Source organism: Papilio xuthus, unplaced genomic scaffold, assembly GCF_000836235.2.
Source record: "Papilio xuthus unplaced genomic scaffold, Pxut_1.1 DF825017.1, whole genome shotgun sequence".
Classification (NCBI taxonomy): domain Eukaryota; kingdom Metazoa; phylum Arthropoda; class Insecta; order Lepidoptera; family Papilionidae; genus Papilio; species Papilio xuthus.
The window spans coordinates 2,485,872-2,509,272 of NW_013533632.1; the positions used below are offsets into that span (position 1 = coordinate 2,485,872).

The 23,401-nt window shown below is 32.5% G+C and overlaps 2 protein-coding genes across 5 annotated transcripts; both read right to left on the reverse strand.

Moving 5' to 3' along the window:
* Window positions 1–5,097: 5,097 nt before the first annotated feature.
* Window positions 5,098–8,715, reverse strand: wus (TM2 and DnaJ domain-containing protein wurst). Its single transcript, XM_013323622.1, has 6 exons — window positions 8,113–8,715; window positions 7,746–7,893; window positions 7,152–7,353; window positions 6,659–6,802; window positions 6,287–6,410; window positions 5,098–5,630 (listed from the first exon to the last, which is right to left on the reverse strand). The coding sequence occupies exons 1-6, from the start codon at window positions 8,371–8,373 to the stop codon at window positions 5,403–5,405; spliced, it is 1,107 nt and encodes a 368-aa protein (XP_013179076.1). The 5' UTR covers window positions 8,374–8,715; the 3' UTR covers window positions 5,098–5,402.
* Window positions 8,716–10,928: 2,213 nt separating this feature from the next.
* Window positions 10,929–22,393, reverse strand: PAN3 (Poly(A) specific ribonuclease subunit PAN3). 4 transcript variants are annotated; one of them, XM_013323876.1, is made up of 19 exons: window positions 22,035–22,392; window positions 20,189–20,288; window positions 19,827–19,925; window positions 18,978–19,106; window positions 18,685–18,769; window positions 18,237–18,356; window positions 18,049–18,156; window positions 17,633–17,752; window positions 17,325–17,441; window positions 15,694–15,786; window positions 14,904–15,143; window positions 14,293–14,447; window positions 13,754–13,875; window positions 13,269–13,374; window positions 12,772–12,908; window positions 12,445–12,523; window positions 12,002–12,117; window positions 11,580–11,742; window positions 10,929–11,152 (listed from the first exon to the last, which is right to left on the reverse strand). In XM_013323876.1, the coding sequence occupies exons 2-19, from the start codon at window positions 20,261–20,263 to the stop codon at window positions 11,042–11,044; spliced, it is 2,175 nt and encodes a 724-aa protein (XP_013179330.1). In that variant the 5' UTR covers window positions 20,264–20,288; window positions 22,035–22,392; the 3' UTR covers window positions 10,929–11,041. The 4 variants fall into 4 exon arrangements, with proteins under 4 accessions (XP_013179330.1, XP_013179331.1, XP_013179333.1 ...); XM_013323877.1 differs by having other exon boundaries at window positions 20,189–20,292; XM_013323879.1 differs by lacking the exon at window positions 18,978–19,106 and having other exon boundaries at window positions 22,035–22,393.
* Window positions 22,394–23,401: the final 1,008 nt, after the last annotated feature.

Here is a 23,401-nt window from a genome sequence, read left to right on the forward strand (position 1 = left end):
AATTATTGTTAACAAGTCAGTGGATTCCAATGACAATATATCATCATCATCTCACTATACGTCCCCACCGAGGGGCTCGGAGCCTACCCTAAGTTAAGGGTGACTAGGCCATAGTCAATATATACTATGCCGATATTGCCCAATTGTACAAAGTCGTTTTAAATGTGATCACCATATTTATTATGTTATTTTTTCTGCCAACACAACATTAATTTCTCATTTAATCAAATTATCTCTAGTGTAGGGAATATCTGTTTCAGAAGATAAAAATACATGTACTAATTATTATATTACATTTTTACTAGCTGTCACACGCGACTCCGTCCCCACAAAATAAAAAAAAAACTAATTAGCCTATGTGTTCTTCCAGACTATATTCTGCGTCTATGCCAAACTTCAGCCGGATTTTATCAGCCGTACTGGAGATAACTTCAAACAAACATCCACCCATCCATCCATCCATTGGAATGTATAATATTAGCAAGATTTAAATTAGCAACAAATTTTTTCAACGACTTTTGATTTTTATTTTTTTCTTTAATAGTAGAAAATGTCTTAATTCTTAGAGAAAACTATAAGGATATAAATATCTAACATCAGTAACATAGATTAATTTATCTATCGACAGAGATATGGTTAAAATGAAAAACCATATAAAATAAATATTTATTTGATATCTCCTGCCAGGCTCCACCGCACCAGGATAGAGACAGACAATCGTGTAGGACTGTTCTAATTGAATAGAGTGACCACATCACACCGTGTAAAGTAACCATGATTTAATAAATTATTTTTCCAAAAAATCCAAAATAAAAGTATTACCGATTATAGAATGTTGTAATACGAATGATAAAACTCAATAGTTCTTGATGCTTTGGTACAAAATAGAAATTAATTCCGTCATCATCTCTGGCTCGTACTTAATGCGGGAGAATGAGAAATAGACATCATGCTAAGTTTTCGTGAAATAACTTGATAAAAAATTACGTATTTTAATTGATCTGCATTACAAAATAATACAATAGTTAATATATTAAAAGTGTTTTATTCCTAATTATAGTCGTTATGTGTTAATTCAATTGAACTGTAATGAACAAAATACGTTTTAATTGTTAAAAGGTAATTTATATATTCTTGTTCATCTGAATTAAAATGCAACGTTATTTTGGAATGTATCTATCTAGTAGAAATATATTTCTTTACTAAGCTATTTGATAATTAAACAAAAGTAATAATACGTAAGGACCGCCAATTGATCGACTTTGGAAGACATCATCCATAACGAAGTAGAACCCGGGTTTTCTCCACTTCAAACAGCTCTTTATGATATAAAAATGTATTTGTACGGATGCTTTCACGCCCTCTGTCTCAAATTATATATAATCAAGACATTAAAACCTATTTATAAATTTTTCACTTTCAATAATAAAAAATAATATTATTTAATACTATCAGCACAGGCTCCACCGTCCCGGCGGGAAAGAGAAAGCGAATCATTATGGCGCTGTTAAATCAATACTCGCAATTGAATAGACTGCCCACACCATTCGAGAACATTCTATAAGATAGGGTGACCATGATAAAATCAAATGTCCTATTTTTACTAAATTATTGTTAACAAGTCAGTGGATTCAGATGACAATATATAGTAAGCCGATATTGCCCAATTGTACAAAGTCGTTTTAAATGATTCAACCTTTCGTGAGACATTATACTAAACTAATATATAAACACGACTAAACACACACCGGACGTATATACGTGAGTGTTTAGCCGTGTTTATATATCAGTTTAGTCGTTTTAAATGTGATCACCATATTTATTATGTTATTTTTTCTGCCAAAAGGCGTACTGGAGATAACTTCTAACAAACATTCACCCATCCATCCATCCATCCATTCGAATGTGTAATATTAGCAAGATTTGAAGTGGCAACAACTTTTTTCAACGACTTTTGATTTCTTATTTTTTCTGTAATAGTAGAAAATGTCTTAATTCTTAGAGAAAACTATAATGATATAAATATCTAACATCAGTAACATATATTAATTTATCTATCGACACAGATATAGTTAAAATGAAAAACCATATAAAATAAATATTTATTTGATATCTCCTGCCAGGCTCCACCGCACCAGGATAGAGACAGACAATCGTGTTGGACTGTTCTAATTGTATAGAGTGACCATATCACACCGTGTAAAGTAACCATGATTTAATAAAGTAATTTTACATTAAATACAAAATAAAAGAATTGCCTATTATTGAATGTTATAATACGAATGATAAAACTAAATGATTTATATTTCTTTGAAAGTAATTTTTCTTTTAATTTTAGAAGTTTTTGGAAAAAGGTCCGTAACGCTTTGGCACAAAATAATATATCTTATGCCCATTGTCTTTGGTTTCAACTTACAGCAACAAAGATAAAAACATTATAGTATTTTTTCATGAAAGAATTTGAATAAAATATAACAATTTGGTAATTTGAAGACATGCTAAATAAAAAAAAACGATGGTTAATGTTTAAAAAATGTCTTATTCCTAAATATAAATTATTTATGTGTTAATTTAACTAAACTGTAATGAATAAAATTCTATTTAATACGTATTAATTGATAGATTTTTGTTTATCTGAATTAAATGCAACTTTAGTGTTATTTGGAACGTAACTACATTGTAGAAATTTATATTTTTACTTATACATTTCATTCTTATACAAAAATAATAATATTTTTAAATATCCCGACAAGGCTCCACCGCACCGGGGGAAAGAGACAGCGATATATAGCTGGTAGTCTGGATCAATAACTCATTAAAGGATAGGGTTACCACAATTTTCGATGGGAGTCTATCGGATTACCAACCATGTAATGTGACCATGATTCGGGATACGGAATTTTTTTTCATATGTAATAATGTAAAAATTACTTTTTCCCATATCATGTTATTGACAATAACTTTTTGACACAGGCAATGTGTGTAGTTTTACGACTTTTTTTTATATATCATAAGGTGGCAAACTAGCGAGCGGCCACCTGAAATCGCTGAAATAGCGAAGTGACCGTTGCCCATAGACATAGGCAATTGAATATGCGTTGCCTACCATTAATCGACGGAGGGGAGGATGCACGGAAAGAAAATATTTTCCCTTTCCATGCATCCTCTCATCCGGAAAGTCCACTTCCACTTCCCATCGTTTCCTTACAACAAAAGAGGTCTAAATTAGTTCTCCGGGAAGCATACTCATCAGTCGAAACGCGGAATTGCTTCCACTTCACGCCTATCTTCTGAGTGGTCGTGGTATTTCAACGGGCGAGACGGGCCAATTCGTAAAACTATGAATTAAGATAATATTGCTAGATAATCATTATGGTCTTTATAAGATCGTCGAACCATAAGTTTTCACTGCCGAAACATGTTTATAAAAACACCAACCGTAACCCGTCCGTCCGCCCGGTATTCAAATAATTTAATTAGTAGCCTTTGTGTTCATCCAGAATATGTTTAACATATAGATGTAAGCAATAGTCCTTTCAACGAGATCTATGCAGCCGTTCTGGATAACTTCTAACAAACATCCTTCTATCCAAATCGTGATCCTTCAAATTCTAATGAGTAATCATCTATGGGCCAAGGTTCCTATCAACATGTGTGCGAAGATTATTTACATGTGCCCACATCCCGGTAAACAGTGAGTCGAGGGAACCAGAGGGGGTTTAGTGGGTAGGCTCCTTGTCCCTTTAGGGATTTGGAGAGAGTCCCACATAACAGGAGTGGCTTTCCCCGAGGAACACGGTATGCGTAACGCATTCCCCCTCTTCAAGAAAAAAAAAGGTTCCTATCAACATTCACTCATTTCTGTGGTATAGGAAAATAACTTCTTGGACTCAAATAGTATGGTAAAAATCAAATATAAATAAAATTAATTTTTTTTATTAAAATTATTATTTTTATTAAGTGTACAAGTCCTCATGTCAATAATAGACCATTTATTCATTCACATTACTTTTCAACACGTTTAGATGTGCTTAGTAACTCCAAAATAAATAAAATTTTGTCCAATTATTGTTGTCGCCTTTAAAACTGTATTTGTACTATAAATATATCATCATCAGCTCACTATACGTCTCCACCGAGGGGCTCGGAGCCTACACTAAGTTAAGGGTGATTAGGTAATCAACCACGCTGGCCAAGTGCGGGTTGACTTCACACATATATTTGAACTTCTCAGATATGTGCAGCATCACGATGTTTTCCTTCACCGTAAGAACGTCGGATAAATGTGCATATGTAAATCGGAAATCGAATAACACATTGGTACATGGCGGGATTCGAACCCAGGACCTGCAGATTGCAAATCAAGTGCTTGACCACTGAGCCACCGACGCTCCCTAACTCATCTTGGCTTATCTTTCGACAATCATATTATTTCCTTTATATTATATTAAAGGTAAAGAAATAAAATAAAATTCAGTACTATGCTTTATTAAATAAATAAATTTAAGAATCATAACGAATTTATATAATTCTGTTGATATAATTATTACATTTATAATTATAATTTAATAATTTATACGATTATTATAATTAATAATTAATAAAATTGATAAAATGGAATGTTAAGTACAAAAATTGGACGGCTTTAATTGCGAAACAGTCTCATATGTTTAAGAATCAAACTGAGATTCAAATTACTTAGTTACATTATATTAAGTTAAAAATACTAATAAAATACAAATCTGTAAATACTTCTGAAAATCTTATATTTTGATCAAAATACATGAATATAAAAGCCTTTATAGTTGCCACAACCATTACGTGATAGATAAAAAAATATTTCAAATTAATTTTAAATATCTTATACAAAAGGAAATTAATAAAAAATAAATTATTCTGTATTAAAATAACAAATTGGAAGTAAAACTCTACTAAAAATTGTACATTTAAATATAATGAGCAAAATATGAGTTATATTATATACAAATAATCATTTATTTACTTAAATTATATATATATGAGATTAATTACATAAATTCAATATTATTCGAATTAAAATTTTATAAAATATATTATTAGAATGTAATCGTTAATCATTTAAAAATATCTCTGGTGGATGAACTTGAGGTTAAAACCTTAATATATTAAAAAGTTAAAAAAATAAAAAGACCAAAATATTAGTATCTTAAGATGTATAAATGCATTTCAGTCGTGTATTCTAATAGTGTTCTAAAATAGTACAAAAATGCTAAGATATAAAAATATGTTCAGATCTTTCTAATTACAACCTTATTGTAAAAATTTAAATTAACCACACTCATTTAACGAAAAATTTAAAAAGCTATTTTAGTGCTGATCTACACTAAGGGGCTTTTAAAGTCCATTAATTGAAGCAAATGCAATTATTCTTTAGTAGGCATAGGCTCTGAATTATCTTTTTTATTGCGACGGTTCCTTCTATGTTTACTATTGGAAAGTATTTCATATGCTTGCTGGATCTCCATGAATTTTTCTTGAGCTGAACGTCTTTGAACTGGATCTTTCACTTTGTCCGGATGATTCTCACGAGACAATTTTCTCCATGTGGATGTGATTTCTTGCTGCGTCGCCGTCGGTCCGAGGCCCAATACCTTTGGAGAAATATTAAAAGTTTTAGTTATTAAAACAATTTTTTTTTTATATCATAAGGTGGCAAACGAGCGAGCGGCCACCTGAAATCGCTGAAATAGCGAAGTGACCGTTGCCCATAGACATACGCAATTACATATGCGTTGCCTACCTTTAACCGACGGATAAACGGATATTTTCCCTTCCCATGCATCCTCTCATCCGAAAAGTCCACTTCAACTTCCCATCCTTTCCTTATAAGAAAAAGGATGAGAAGGGAAAAAGGTCTAAATTAGGCCTCGGGGACGCACACTCATCAGACTGTAGTTGGAATAGATTCCATTTGAAACGTGTCTTCTGTGTGGTCGTAGTATTTCACCGGACAAGCCGGGCCAATACGTGCGAAGATGTTAAAGCGATATCTAATACTATTCAAACAAAATCAATAGATCCAGCTGATCCTTCTGACATTCTGGGAAATAATAAGAATTGAATAACACCTCATTCATCAGAATATCATAATAAGTTACAATATAATTGACATTTAAACGCACCCACAAAACAAATCATCCTACTGTTAGAGAAAAAAACTATGAAATACAAATTAGATACACGGGTTATTTCATGGCTGGATTCTACATTGATTATTGTTTGCTTAAAACGTTTACGTTGTACTTACTTTATATGCATTTTGTTCTCCGTGTGGATCAGATAGGTCAATGATTTGCTTCCACACCTCGTACCATCCGTGATGTTGAGCATATTGGTAAGTATCCAGGAGACATTGTTTTACATCTAACCACCTGGAAATAACAAACTGCACAGTTAGTTGAAATTTGCACAAACCTTGAATATGTGACCTATGTGCGTGTCTAAGAAAAATGCAATTTTAAGGTCAAATAACCTTAATTATTTGCTCATTTGTATGTCATAAGACTATTATATTATTTAATTAAATTAAAAGATATAAATTATCAGAGATTTCTTAGTTTCTTATACATTTTACAAGACATTGAATTGTGTCAGCAATAATTGCTAAATGTAAACTCACCATGGGCTTGTAAAGAAGTGATACAATGCTTCGTAGATAGGCACTTCATCGCCTTCACTGTCAGTAATAGTACCATAGAAGTATAAGTAGCTGCACCACATTGACAAATACAGTACTGCGCACACCCCCAATATAGCAAGTCGTCTGCGAACAAACGGAAATTACAAATTACCTGTACAATGAAAACAAAGGTTGTGAAATGCCTGTTAATCTTACTAATATTATAAATGCGAATATTTCGATGGATGGATGTTTGTTTGAAGGTATCTCAGGAACGCCTTAATGGATGTCGTTGCAATTTGTTATAGTAGTCAAACTTAGTCTGGACGAACACAAAGGCTATTTATTGAGTTTTTTTTAATTCTGCCTTGATGGAGTAGCAAGTGACAGCTAATTAAAGATTAAAAACTTTAAACTAATTATACAATTAAAGACCATTATATTAAAAACTCACTGATATGTAAGAAAAGATAAAAAATTATTTTACACTCACGTAGGAAGATTGCGCCTCTTTGGTGTCCTTCTCCACTCTTTGGAAAAGGAATCAAAGGTAAGTGCAGTTGCTAGAACCATTAATGTGAACCAGACAGTTTCATCGTAAATGTAGAAGCGTATTGGATATGAAGCGTACGCAGCCAACAATGGCCACTTGAGAGAACCTTGCTCCCTTCCAATATTACCCACTGTCCACACACCTATAAGTTACAAAATTGTTTCATAAATTGGATACCAATACACTAATACCATAATGCACATACAGTTAAACCAGCTTAAGCAAGAGTCCAAGGGACCACAATATTTTTCTCGCTTAAAAGGGTTTCATTCTAACTCAAGTTTCTGACATATGGAGGCTAGAGGGCCATAAGCCAGACGGCGCAGGACAATGACTCATTTATACAGTTTCTTGCTTATCCAGTTTCTACTGTATATGCTGTTTTTCAAGACCTAAATGGATACATTTTACTATTATTTAGATTAAACAAGTTTCACATAAAATTTGATCAGTTACCCACCAAATATATACATCTAATAAGTAGAAATTAAATCATTTCAGTAAATATGTTGGCAATATGTCATCATATCTTACCTAGTGCTGTCACCAAGGGTATGAGATAGTTGAGATATCTTAAATTGATACCCCAAAAGTTATCAGGTGGTACTGCTGACATCATCATTTGCCCCCACGAGTAGCCCACCATCAACATTCCAGTGAAGCGATTCATTGAGAAAGGTGGCTGAAAGTTATTAACAGTTACTAAAGATACATTTATTTTTAATTTAATACATATATTATGGTAGCAGGATGTTAAGCAATCTCATTGTCAAGCCTAATCATTATTATTATTTATTTAATTATAGAGAACAACACTGTCTTAATACTTCATACATTTGCATCATGTATAGCCAATCAACCAAGTTATAAATAGAAACCTTAACACCTTTAATAGTCTTACCTTCTTGTTGTGATGGATTCTCTTTATCACCTCTTGCATTTGTTGGGGATCTTCGTTCACATCTTTGACATAACGTGGGAGACGAAACACCTCGCTCAGCCATCCGATCCCAAAACCGCCCAAAGTTGTCCACCAAACAAAAGCATGTCTATCCCGTCTTAGATAAAAGTGATGTAGACCAAATATACCGCCAAAAAGCCATAGAATGTAAGCCCACAGCAAAGATTTCTTCCCCGACATCGAATAACCTCCTAACCCCATTCTTGCTGATATTTGTGCTCAATTGGTTAATGATTTTAAAGACAACTTTCGAAGACACTTAATTCTAACTGTAGTTAAATTTTAAATATAAAATTTTATATACCACGTTTAATAAATAGATGACAAATCAAAGTTTTAGTACTGTGACACGTAAAATTTTAAAACAACTCATAGAATAATTTCTAGTACTAAAACACTTCGTTACTATATTTTGACGTTCATTATTCTTTAAATTCTTTCATTTATAAGTGCCTGCGAGCTGCGAGTCATTGAAATTTAGCAAAATTACTTTAAAAATTTAAACAGTTAAAATAACTTGACACACAAACACAAATACTTCAAAACTTCAAATCATAAAACGTCACGTCACATTTGAAGTAACGTTCCTAATACCGGTTGTAATCGGAAAGAATATTGAAAATCGGTATTTTTATAAACAAGTCAAAATTACCGATACTTCAAAATCGATTTTTTGGTTTTTGGACTTATATATTTTCCATCACTATAAAACCAATTTAAACTAAAAAGCAACGCCTCGTGTGTCTTTATTTATTAAAAATTATTATTTCGATATTTATACAAGTAGCTTCTTAATGAGTATTACTTCTGTACTAATATTTGGTACCTATCGTAGGCATACGGCTTGTAATCAATCTCAACATTTGTACACCAACACTATCCATGTCATTCAACAACATACAGATCATTAGGATGATTAAATGTTACGAAAATAAAACACTGATTAATGACTTATTCTTTATTTGAATTTCTTAAAAAAAATATATACTTAAAATTATATCAAAATATTATTAAATCAATTTAATTTTGTGATGTAGAGTAGTTGCAACCTCTACGTAGATCGGAATTTGCAATAGCTATAATAAAATTAACGAAAAGTAAACACAAGATCACTTTGATAATAAAAGAACTTTATAACAGGGCAAAATCAATGTCAAAATGTTATACACCTAACCACTAATTTTATTATACGTTTACTACAAAACCACATTATTCGTGGTGATTTAAAAACATTAAGAGATATTAAAAGACACATAGATAAAAATTTCTACTTTCCATTATATTGATTAATTATATCTCGTAAGTAATAATTACGGTGCTGATTTTAACTTTTCATCAGTGATCCGACTTTTGTCTGGGTCCTAATACACATAAAGACAGTGTGCACGTAAACACATAAATACCATTTTTCCTAGAGAAAAACGTACGTGTGAGATAATATTATCTGTATACTAAAATTTGACAAGTTCATTTAAGATTTTTCAAATATTAATACTACTGATTAAAACATTGATTCGCTACACATTTAATATTGAACTGTATTATTATAGTACTACTGCAAATTAGCTGATTACTTCCTATAAATAAGATATTTAAAGATCGACATGAAGAGAAGATTGACATGCAAATAGAAAGTATACCCCATTCCAGCATAAATTGACAGCTGTATAGTTCGACAAAAATCTTGTGGCAAACCAAAGAAAGTGAACCAGTCATCTTGATAGTCATAGTTTAATTGATAAAGTGGAATGAGGTGGAAAGTACATGGACTACGGAAGTAAGGTAAAATTTTACTTACTGCTAATATTTAGAAATTGAAAGGGGGGTCCCTTCCCCCGGCAATGTTAAGAAATTGCCCTAAAATCCTTACGGGACTATACATATACTTATTTCTATAATATATTAGTAGTGCCGAGTTATAAATCTACTTTTGTAGGCTGGAAGCAGCCGGCCGAGTGTATTTCAAATTCAGATCTACGTAACACTACAGTGTCTTCATGTTCACTTATGTGAACTTGACTGAGGTCAGTCCAAAGCTAACAATCAGCTCAAAAAATTAATACACCTCATATTTAACCTCGAGTAACCATTGGTTTCTGAGACCAAAACATATCATTCGTTTTATTATCTTTGACAAAACAGAGATAATATGTTTTATACAGGAATTGTCTTAGAAACCGAAGATAAATCATACAGATAGATTCCTTGAGCTGATTGTACGCTTTACAATTTTGTAATCACACGACATATTTGTGATTTTGGAATGTTTGTGGCGTTTTGTTCAGGCGGCTGTTCTGCATCGGCGCTATACAAAACTGTAATTGGATACTTGAAGCTTTAAGTGGCCGTTTTTGAAGATATTAAAAACATGTATCCGTTGCCACTCACATTATAATAAATATCCAACTAATCCTAAAATGTTGTCAAATCGTAGAGCGTCATCCGTTTAGGATATTACGCTTCGAAAAAATGAGATCGCATATATCTCAGTGCTGCGTTGTCGTAATCCAAGACGGATCTTACAACAGGCCGTTGTGTTATCTGCCGTTTGGTAATTAAACTTCAACAAATAGAAAGTAGGCCGAAAACACAGATCGGCCTTAGCCAAATATCATAATAGTGTTGTTTGGCGTGAGCGTACACGCCGGAGAGAGGGGGCGTCTGTCGATGCCACACCTCTGTACTGGCAGCACTTGTCGGTACGTAAACGAGACAAATATAACGGAACAAATGCTACAATATCTATTGATATTATCATTTTTTTATCATCTGTAGTAGTATTCTACTACAGATGGAAAAAAAATGTTAGTATATTATGACATTTGGCTTAATATATATCGAATGGAACGACTTTATCTTGCGTTTGTTTTTACAAGACGGCTGTATGCAGCACATCTTCAACGGCCTGATTCAAGCAATGTTTCAGCTCCGCGTATGTCACCACAAACACGCTCTGTTCATCGCGAGACATCAGCATCACCTTAAATATAATACATTTTAATATCTCGAAGCTAAAAAGTTCTCATATACATATGTATATACAGATATCAATAAGCAAATTAATCTATTAATATTATAATTTAATTAATCTAGTTAGTCAATTTTAAATCATCATTTGATAACTTAACAAAAGTTAAACTATATAAATAATTCAGTTTAATTAACTTACCGTGGGTTTCTCAAACTAAAATCACCGTTTAAAACATATTATCTGTTTTTTCAAAGTTTTAAACTGAGTTTTAGATCACATAAACCCATGGTTAGTTAGTTTTAATATTTTTAATTAGGTTTTTATTCAACTTTTAATTACAATGATTCTAATTTACAATTACATCGAGAATTATACACTTAATTCAGTAATGAGGACTCATTCTGAGTTGTAATAATTACATATTTGTGTTAGTTACCTTAGTGTTGGTACCACTATCTAGATGGTTGAGACAGTAGGTGAGATGGGACATATCGAACCAAGGCCTCCCATCCTCAGTCACCGAATGGAACACGTAGTCGCGGAACAACTTCAGCATGTAACGACCACCAGTCTCCGACCACTCAGGGTCCATGTTCAATCTGGAAGTATATAAAAAAATTAGTACAACTTTAGTAAGAATAGTTTACCTAAATCAAGTTACCTAAATTAAGTTAGTTAAAAGTTATAAGATCTTTTTTTATTTTTTTAATATACTTTTTAGGTCAAGAATAAATACTTCAGTCCGAACTCTTTAAGATATTGAGTTTCTGATATTATTATATTGCATGGTTCTTTAAAAAAAGATAAATTGTATGTAAAGAAATTCAACCATAATTCATTGTTTCTTATTTTACTTACTCGGGACGTTCATTAACGACAGCAAGCTTGATCAGGAGTCTCAGGAGACGACCGTTATCCATTTCCAGACTCATCTGCTCTTCAAACACATCGGCACGACGCTCCAAAGCTTCCACCTGGATAAGGCATACAGAAACAATATAATTATCACGCAAACACGCACAAATCTTAAATATAATTTTCAATTATATATATTGTACAGTGCCGTCTACTAGCGGTATTCAACTTTGAAACCTTAAAGCAATAACTCACAGTTAATATTATAATAATAGCATATTTTACATTGTATAATATTTTACATTTGATTTGATTAAAACATGTATAGCAAATAGCGGAGTTCTTTATTGTATGACAGTTTTTTGTAACTAGAACACCGCGAACGAAAACTACTGTACATGAATAGAATTTTATACTTTTAATAATATGAGAATAAAAAAAGTTACCTGAGTATAAAACCTGGCGCCAATCATTGGCATGAGATCAGTAACGGTGCGTCGGCCGGGAGATTTAGTCAGCAGGAATCTAAATATATACAAATGAAATAAATATAGTATGAAAAATGACAAGAAAAAAATATCTGTTGCATGAGAAGATAGTATATGTAAATATATGTTACAACCAGAGGTTAACAACCTTTCTATCTAGTCAAAATAAAATATATAGTAGAAAAAAAATATTTTTATCAATGAAATTCGATTGATTACTGGATCTTAGTTTGGCGACCCCTGTAATATACAATACTTATGATTTAAAAAAGTAAAATTACGTACATGATCAAATTCTGCAGATCAGGAGAATAAGACCTGGCGACTAGATCCATAGAGGCAGCCAGGTTGTCGCAATGTATGGAGCGAATTGCGAGAGCAAGGGCCAGGCGGCCCAAAGCTACCAAATCCTCCTGCTGGGCCTATGAAAAATAAACCAATATAGTAGACCAAATAATACTATAAAATGTAATAACCTCTATATATTTCCACTGGAAATTATAATTGTATTGTTTCGTTTTGACTTAAAATCGTCAGTTTAAGTTATTTTCGCTTAAATATATCTATTTTATTAGTTCATTACAACGTTACTACCAACCGCTACCGTTACCGTCAAAATGTCGAAAATCAAATAGACACAAAACATCACAGTTTAATAGCCTGTCCAATGGAATATAGAGGTTAGTAATATAATATTATTAATATGTATAGTGCCAACCAAACTTTACAGCGGCTCCGAATATTTAACGTCGAGCCGACATAAAGTTTGAATCTTATAATACCTGCACAATGTCAATGCCATGGGAATGATCCATCACATCAGCAGTACCGCACCAGGCAATGCGCACTCTACATCCGTTCATCACCACCTTGGTTGGATCCAAGGTCCTGTATAAATAAATACAGCATTAACTCTCAAACTTTTTTTATACATGATAAGGTGGCAAACGAGCAAGGGGCCACCTGAATTCGCCGCAATAACGAAACAACCTCTACCCAGAGACATCCAATTATAGATGTGTTACCTACTTTTAATTATTAATTTCCCCTTTTCCTTCCACTTCCCCATCCTATCATTTCTTATAAAGAAAGGAAGTGTATAGGAAGGGAAAAGGACTAAAATTAGGCCACCGAACCACATACATATTATCTGAGTGGTCATGGTATTTCACCAGGCATCCATTCTTGCAGCAAACGTTGTTGCTGCTAAGACTGTTAGAATAAAATGTCTGTCTCGCTATAATAAATTAAAAATTATCTTGTTTACCTGCAAGCAAGTCCGGCGGTGTGAATGGCGCGCAAGGCAGCAGTCAGCTGCACGAGGAAACTCCACAGAACCGCCTCCGGGAGTAATGCACCGCAAGCCAGAGCACGAAGCATCGCGTTTTTCTATACAACAAAATAATACTAATAACACAAAGGCAAATAGCTTCAGCATCAACAAACAGACATACAAAAGTGCATATTTATGAAATATGATTTTTACATTTACATACAGACACAGCGGTTTTATAAATAATATAGATATAATAGGTAAATCTTTTAGATTTTATTGCATTTAAATTCTTAGTCAATTAGAAAGGTTATGAGTTTTGAGGTTATTACTGCTAGACATTTTTGCCTAAATAATTTTAATGTTATCTTTTCGAGATTCAATTTTTGTATCTGTATTTCATTGTTGCCTAAAGCCTTTTTAGAAGAGTGAGGTATTCGACAAGTATAGTTTTTTCTAATTAATCGTCATTATAACACACGTTAATTGGTAAGAATATTTTTTTAATTAATTATATTATTGGTTGTAGTTACCTGATGAGTATAAGGACGCGGGGCATCCGGATCAGATGAGAATGGATCATGTAAAGTGCCATTGGCGTCAGATGAATTCCCCATGTTGTTGTTGCGAATGTACTTGCTCATCAGCGTCTCGCAGCCGGGGTGATAATCATACACCATCACCAAAGCTGTAAAAGATATATATATATGTAAAAAAAATCATATAATTGATACATGAAATGCAAATTTATAAGTGCTATGATGATGATGATAAAACTGCAGAAATTAATTTTATTTATCTTTTGTGTGAACAAAAAATTAAATAACATTTTTGGATATTCAATTTTCAAAACTAATCATTCTTTTTTTCACATTGCCTATATAGAAATAATTAAATATCAAATAACTATGTTATAACGGTAACAATTTTTTACATTTTTTTGTAACAAAATGGCCGCTTAAATTCGCCGAACTAGCGAAGCGACGGAGATGCACAGAAACAAAATCATTCCCATTCCTATGCATCCTTCGTTAAGTCCATTTCCCATCCTATCTTTATGCGAAAAGGATGGGAATGAAAAGAGTAAAATTAGGCCCCATATATATTGTTTAAACAGTATAACGGACATTAAATTTATACTTACAGTTATCACCAAAAGCTGCGGTGGGGAAGCACTCCAGGAGTCTAACCACATTGGGATGATCCAATTGCTTCCAGAGATCAATGCGAGCGTTGGGAATCGAGGCATACGAGTGCAGACGACGCATAGCAAAATATTCACCGGTCTGGCGGTGCGCAACGCGATAAGATGAAGTCAGAGAGTGGGGTCCGATGCACTCTAACGGTATCAACTCCGTATACATCTCCACATGCTCTGGTAACTCTGAAAAAATATTATTTTATGCCAACAAAACCCCCTATGTAAAGTTCCCCCCCACCCATAGTGGCCTTTACCATAAAAAGTTATAGATTAATCCAAATATATTTCATCTTAAAAACACATAAATCCTTTAGTGAAAACTATTATAATATAATTTAATACAAGATCTTGACCAATCAAGGAAAAATTATTAACAAAAAACAGTGTTTTTATACATATTTATGGTGAAACATATAACCATGTTGACATCCATATCAATCACCGGCTGTCAAAAGGTTAAAACACATTTTTAACTAAACACTGTCTAAAAGTGTTTTAGAAGTAATAAAGACGATCTCTGAGTGAGACATTATCTTCCTTCTCACTCTCACACTACCACTTTATAAACTTTGATAAAATTCATTTGAATATGTTACCAGATGCTGTTAACCCGAGCTATTTAAATTGTAAAATAAGTTTATTTGTGTGATCTTTAACATATGACCGCAAATGAACTCTGAACTCTTCAAAGAATACAGCGAATATCAAATCGTATAAATTGCATTTTTATTACCTATGTATTGGTATGGCATCACAAATATGTCTTTGTCCCGCTGGTATATCTCGGCCCTAATAGTTTCTGGAGTGTAGAATGTCTCAGCAAGACCTGAAGAGAAAATATTTTATTTAATACCTACACCACAGAAAGGAAAACCGCCCAGACAAACTCTATTGATATAGATATAAAATATTTTTCTACTAAAGACTTCTAAATCACTTGAACTGACAAAAATCGATAATTTGGTAGGTTATAATAAAAACGTAAAAGACTAAAAAAAAATTTTTTCAGACTAGCTTTGCAACACATTCGCAACAATCAGTAAAAAAAACAATTATTAATTATTTTCCACTTATAAGATCGCAAGCGATGAAGGCATTCAAAACCTACTTGTGTTTTAAGAATTACGCGCCATTATTATAAATAAAGTATAGCTTTATACAAAGTTTTTCAGTATGATTATTACTATCGCTTCATTAATGTATGGATGGATGTTTGTTAGAAGTTATCTCCAGAACGGCTCCATGGATCTCGATGAAATTTGTCATAGATGTAGAACAAAGTCTGGTAGAACACTGTCTACTAATTAAGCTATTTTTTATTCTGGGCGGATGAAATCGCGGACGATAGTTAACAGTTTATAAATCTTTGCAGTTTGGACCAAACTCTTGAGCAATTTGTTATTTCATTTTTAGGGTTCCGTACCTCATGTGAAAAAAAAAACGGAACCCTTATAGGATCACTTTGTTGTCCGTCCGTCTGTCATGCCACTTAACATAAGATCAATAGAACAAAAGCAAAGCAAACTTATTAAACTAAAAAATCGCTGCTGTACTTATGATCGCTTCAATAATAAAAAAAATATTCACATAACCATAGCAATTAGTAATAAATATTTGTCATATTTAAATATATCGCGCATCAAAGCATTGATTTTTTTTCTTTAAGTTTTACTTGACTTATTATATTTAATAATTCAAAATGAAAGCCAAATAATGAATACTAAAAAATATTCAATTCATTGGAGTTAAAAAGTAATTCAAAATTACTCAATTTAGGGATATTTTACTGTTGGTTTTGAATAAATTTAGACACAGCAAACATCGCAGCATAGAATTAAATCAATCGATTTAAAAAAAAACAAATCAAAGTACTAATTTATTGTGCATTTCCACTGAACTGCATAAAAACTGAAATATTGTTTCATATTTAGGGTTCCGTACCTAAAAAGGAAAAAACCCCTTATAGGAATACTTCATTGTTCGTTCGTCTGTCTGTCGATACCCTTTTTTTAGATATGAAAATATTCGATAATATATTTTCAAATTTTTCCCAATGTGGAAGAGTACAATAACTAAAAACAACAACTTAAAATAAAAAAAACATAAATCGAGAGCTCAGCACAGATACAAAAACTTGCTAGATCAGAATAGAAAAAAATAAAGACAAAAAGCTTAGCATAGAAGTCGGATAGCTAAAAAACATATTAAGCAATTCGCTTATATAAATTTCCATTCAAAATTGCTGTCCAACAGAATTGTATTTACAATTTTTGAGAGGTCACTGACGTTCAATTTGAAATGCATAGTACATATGTATCACAATACTATTATATAGTAGAATTAAGATACAAGAAAAGCACATACCGGACTTGGGGAACATGGGCACTGGAGCCATGTGAGTCGGAGGGGCGCAGAACATTTGCGCTGCGTAGCTTGTAGATGGGCTTGGACCTCCACCAGCTCCCATCATCTGTTCCGGACCTGTTTGGAAATTATTTAAAATCTATAACTATGCATAATGTAATCTACATCTTCTGTTTAAACTTTGAAATTAATCAGAAATTTTATGACTTTGTCATCTACAAAATAATTTTAAATAAATATATTCATGATTTCAGATATGACTATAGGAATAAGGGCAGGTTGATAATGATGATGAGTTAAATACATACCAGGCTTGCCAATCATCGGGCCTGGCACCATGAGAGATGGAGTGGCGCAGTACATTTGAGAGGCGTAGGATGTTGACGGACCAGGCACTCCGCTTGCGCCACGACAAGCTTCAGCACCAACTATGTAGTATAAAAGAGCAATGGTATAACGAAAGAGTACCAAAGATTTAAAAAAAGTTACTCGTTAAAATGTTAATTACTTTGTTATGTTTCAACATTCTAAAGTGAACTTGAAGGGTGAATAGATAGCATTGAACTTGTTATATGTCTCATTTATTTGTGACTTTCCAATATTGATAAGGATTTAACTATATGACAAAGTATATATTTACTACAATGTTATAAGAAGTCAAAAGATAAAAAACGTATTAGCATTAAGTTAAAGGGAGATAAAATTGAAAATAATTATTAGTAACCTGGCTTGGGCATCATCAGATTAGGTCCCAAATGAGTTGGAGTGTACATTGCGGAATAAGCGGAAGATGGACTCGGACCACCACCAGCTCCAATCATTTGTTCCGGACCTGTTAGTTGACCATAATACAAACAAGTTAACACTTCACACCAAGAAATAATTGCCTAGTTTTTAATATAAAATACGTACCAGGCTTAGACATCATTGGGCCTGGCACCATATGACTAGGTGTACTACAGAACATTTGCGGTGCATATGACGTAGATGCACTGGGGCCTGGGTTAACTCCGCGGCAAGAGTCCGAATTAACTGAGAAATAACATGTTAAAAACAAATTCAACTATTCAACAACATGATTATGAACCCCACCAAACCATAAAGTATTTTTAGCCTTTCAAACACTGAATAGAATGAAAAATAAAAGTACCATATCTAATAGCGACTGACCATAGACAAAATATGTGAGCAAAGTCCAACATTTGCATTAGCCATCTTTTATGTTATTAGTTTTATGTAATACTTACCAGCTGCCAGATTTCTTAGTTAGTTGTATGCTTTAATTGTGCGGAAGCTACATATGCATGTAATAATAAATGTTTTATATGATTGATCAAAAACTAAAACAATAATAACATACCCAAAGAAGCCGAGGAATTCATGGCTCCGGAAGCATTGAGGGCTTCATTGGTCGAATAAAAGTATGTTGTACCACCAACATTCTCCTGATAAATAAACATTAAGTAAGTTTATGTCAGTCACACATCATAAATGGTTCGCACAAATAACTTAACATTTATTTTCCATATTTGAAATTACCTGTGTATCATAGACGCTTAAAAATATCTGGCAAATTGAAACATAAACACATAAATATGAGAAAGTACAGTACAAATTGCATTAAAAATGTGATGGGATATAATTCACATTTACCTGGTGTACTTGTATATTGGGCACAGGGACCATGGTAGTAGGTGGCGAGTTTTCTGGAGACTCGGGTAGTAAATTCGTTGGAGGTGGTAAAGCGAAGTAATTCATGGGTACAAATTCACTTATGAATACCTAAAATTTATACTTTTGATTACAATTATTGATGAGTGAATGAACAAGGGAATAGGTATTACAGTTATTTGTAGATTTGTACCAAAAGGGTGACCATAATGGGCTAATTTTAGTTGATCCATCGCTGGTCTTGGTCTTTATCTCTGCCAAAACCTCTGAGTTAAATGCATGACTACACATATAGTATGTACTTTACACATCATATTAAGTAAATTATTTCAAATTATGTCCTCACAAAATTTCTATAATCTTGTCTATGCATCTCACAAGATAATAATAGACAAACATCAAGAACTTCAAGATATTGTATAAATGTTTAAGGGAAACTATTATTGAAAACCTTATGTGCAACCTTATAATAGATCTCACAATTTCCATAAAGCTATTATTAGTCTTAACATGGTTGGAGAAAAGAACTACTTAATTATAAGGTATTGATTTTGGTTAAATTAAATCCATATTAATTTTAATTGAGAAAAGGTTTTAGATAAACTCTAAAACAGCTACACCAATTTGAAAAATAATGTAGTAAGCCTTTCACATTTTATTGATTTTGTAGTTAAGATCATCACATAGTATAGTTGCTAAAAGATGACTGATCAAAGATTTACGTGGAAAGAAAATTATACTATGTTTAACTATTTACCTGGATAAAGTCACAAAGGAATTATTACAATATATATAAATTGTTAATTAAATGTGATGGTACAATTTGCTTACCTTCCTGATGGCAGGAGGTGAAGACTCCAAACTGAGCTGGCTCATTGAATGATTCAAAGATTGATTCAAAGACCTTGCAGGAGGGGTGGCAGAATGATTCTGGAATTATTAGTTAATTTACCAACATAGAAATTGAAAATGTATCTGGATAGGTAGATAATTTCAAATTAAATGTTTTTTCCAACTGCAAATTTAAAAAAAATCACCAAATTAGTATGTAAGGGCAGAAAAGCTGTAAGTTGATTTGACTTTTCATCAAAGACCACCTTCCTTTAGCCAGACCTCAAATCTTATCAGTGTTTAAAGTTATTTTTAAGTTATTAAAGTATTTCAAAGTATTGTTAAGTAAATATATTTCATACCATATATGTGGCCAATTTGGATTCCTGAGGTAGTCCATTAGGAGGTGAGTATTGCATATATAGTGAGGGATCCATTTTGGTTAATTTAAATCCCGTCCAGCTGACCGTAGATAAAAACAATTAACATTATTAGTATTTTTGTAAGATAATTAACAGTTTATAAGACTTGTTTGCTACTATTCATTTTAAAAATTCTACATATGTTGAAAATCAATCCAATTTACTGTTTGACTTCTTGTGTAAATTTTGTAAATAACAGGTTAATTTCTTTATTAGGAAATTCTTTTGTACCATACAAAAAAGTATTGATGTGAATATAAAAAAATTGATCAAGTGCAAGTCAGACTCTCGCCCCAAGGGTTCCGAACAAACATGTTAAGTTAACCTATCACTACAATGCAATCATAGTTAAAAAGAGTAATAAGTTCATAGTTTTAAAAAGTAGTATGTGATATAACAAAATTTTTTAAGATTTTTCAGAATTTTTCATTTATATGTGCTATAAGATATTGCTTCAAGCAAATTTCAAGATTGTATGTCGAATGAAAGTAGGTTTTGATCCTTGCTAGTAGTTACGCTTTCAGAAAAATGCGACTTAAATTGCTTTTTATATTATAAGGTGGCAAAAGAGCGAGCAGCCACCTGAAATCGCTGAAATAGCGAAGTGACCGTTGCCCATAGACATACACAATTGCATATGCGTTGCCTACCTTTAATCGACGGAGGTGAGGATGCACAGAAAGAAAATATTTAAAAATATATAAAAGTTTGGTTTTGTTACAACTTAAAGGTATTATAGACCTGAGCATTTGATATGAATTGCACTTTAATACTTCTACGCCTTAATGAGGAAGGGGGTTACTAAGTTCAAAATTATAAATTTTTTAATTTCATCATATAATGATGAAACTAAAAAATTACTGTTTCCGCAATTTTTCCTTTATATTTGCCGTAACCCATTGCTTCATGCCAAATTTCAATATTCTAGGTCGACTGGAAGTACCCTGTATGTTTCGATTCCCTTACGAATGTCAAAAATTTGCGTAAATTTGTGACATAAACGGTTGGATCTTTTGATTGTGTTGGTTTAGAAGTTTTATTTTTTCACAGCACTAAGGGAACGCAGACCTGAGTATTTTTTCATCAAGTCCCGTGAAAATCGGAACAGTCATTTCGGAGAATACTTGTAACAGACATGGCCTTATGGACAGTCAGCAAGAAAATTAAAAAAAATGGTTTTTCAGTATCAGCAACAGGTACATCTCATGTACGAAATATAATTTTTTTCCAATATTACCAACAAATATTTATATTTCAATAAAATGTACAGATAACACTTCATGCAATTAACATGTAGAATAATTTTTTTTTTTTAATTTTCCTACAAACGTTTAATAAAATAATTTGAATTCCTCTGTTAAAATACTGTTTTCCATTTCAAAACGCAATATGTCTCAGCATAGTTTATTTAATCATTAACTGGTAGATAAATCTGCAAACCTCCAACTTGTTTGTGATGAGTAATGTGAAATGTATTTTAATTTAATTTTCTTAAAGATAGATAACGGGAAAAAGTACTAGTAGTCGTAACCATCTTGTTCAAATTATCGATTACCTTTCCACCATTGCGTTCGCGAATACTATGGACAATATGTTTGTAAAACATATTATATATTTCATCTTACCTTAAGTTAAATAAAATCTTAAATATCTACAACTAAAAAATATGCCGAACTTATAGTAGGAAAATACGTCGTACTTTTTCTCTCGAGGTATCCCATGAAAATGTAGGTAGAATTTTGACATATCGTAGAAAGTAGAATATATGAAAAATAAGTAGACTTACTTGATAATTTACACTTCTAGTATTTCATTCTTCTTCAGTGCTCCTGTTCCTATCAAATTTATATATAACTATTGAAAACAAAAGGTCCAGACATTTTTACGAAGTGCTTTCTTTTCTGCCTACTGTATTCCTTGACGTACTGTCAAGCCTTCACAAAATACTACACTTATACTGAATTTGTTTTTAAGAACGTATTTATAGAGTATTAACAAAGAACTTGTCCGAAATCAATATATAACATGAATTAATAATGCACGATTTTTTCCGACACAAAAATCATTGGCTAGTGGATAAAGGACACGAAGCAAAGACATAATACAACTATGTAAGTAAAACTGTGTGCGTGTTAAATGTGTATGTATGCATGTAAGCCATAATCAATAAATTTATTCCTCTAGACCATAACCAACCATTGGGGTTTGAGCAGTAAGCATAGACAACAGGTTATAGTCAAATTCAATCTGGAAACAGGATAAAGCACTTTAGCACTCACAACCCAAGTAAAGTGCTGAAAGAAAGGTAAATCTTTTGTACTGAAAAAAACAAATAATAGTGGCGTGTCCAGTCTGGGTGTCTTATTTTTAAATACAAGAATATTATAATAGTCCCACAGAGATATTATGGCAGTTTTTTGACATCGATAGAGGTAAATTTCCTAACTTTCGCCATTCAAAGTCCCTGTTAAAGTAATTATTTGCAACTTTTGACGTAATTTCTCGAAGTAATTCGTTACTATTTTAACTGAGACATTCAAACACATTAGTAAATAAACCTACATGTCAAACATCATGCGTGGTATTATCATCGAATTTCGAAATTATTCAAATGGCAACATAAAACCAGGCAGATCCGGCACTGACCCTTATAAACGGACTGGCCATAAGATGTAGTACTTCGTACATATTCGATTTCCGCCATTTGGATGCTGAAAGTAGCGGTGGTGTGGATTCGAACTATTAATATAGATAGGTAAGGTATAATCCGGAATAGAGCAAAAGCTATCTTTTTCAAGCCTATCCATTTATAGAGGTCCAGTGCCGGATCCACATTGGTAAAATATGACGCCTGAAGTCAAGTGCAATCATATTTACATCAAGAACTATACCAGATATTCTTGTTGACTATACCTGTCATGTCATGTTTTTATCTTTCATGCTATTTTCAAAGCTCTTGGAGCTTTGATATTCATAAAAGAATACCTAAACCGTTGAGAGAGAGTCGGAAAATATGTTGAACATATAAAATTACATAAATAAAACTTTATCAATAACGTAAAAGCCAATCTTTTTACTCTTTTTTTACGTGAATAAGGGGCGCTAGTGAGTAAAGATATCTTTGTCGATCTATGCATAGTCATAGTTATAACT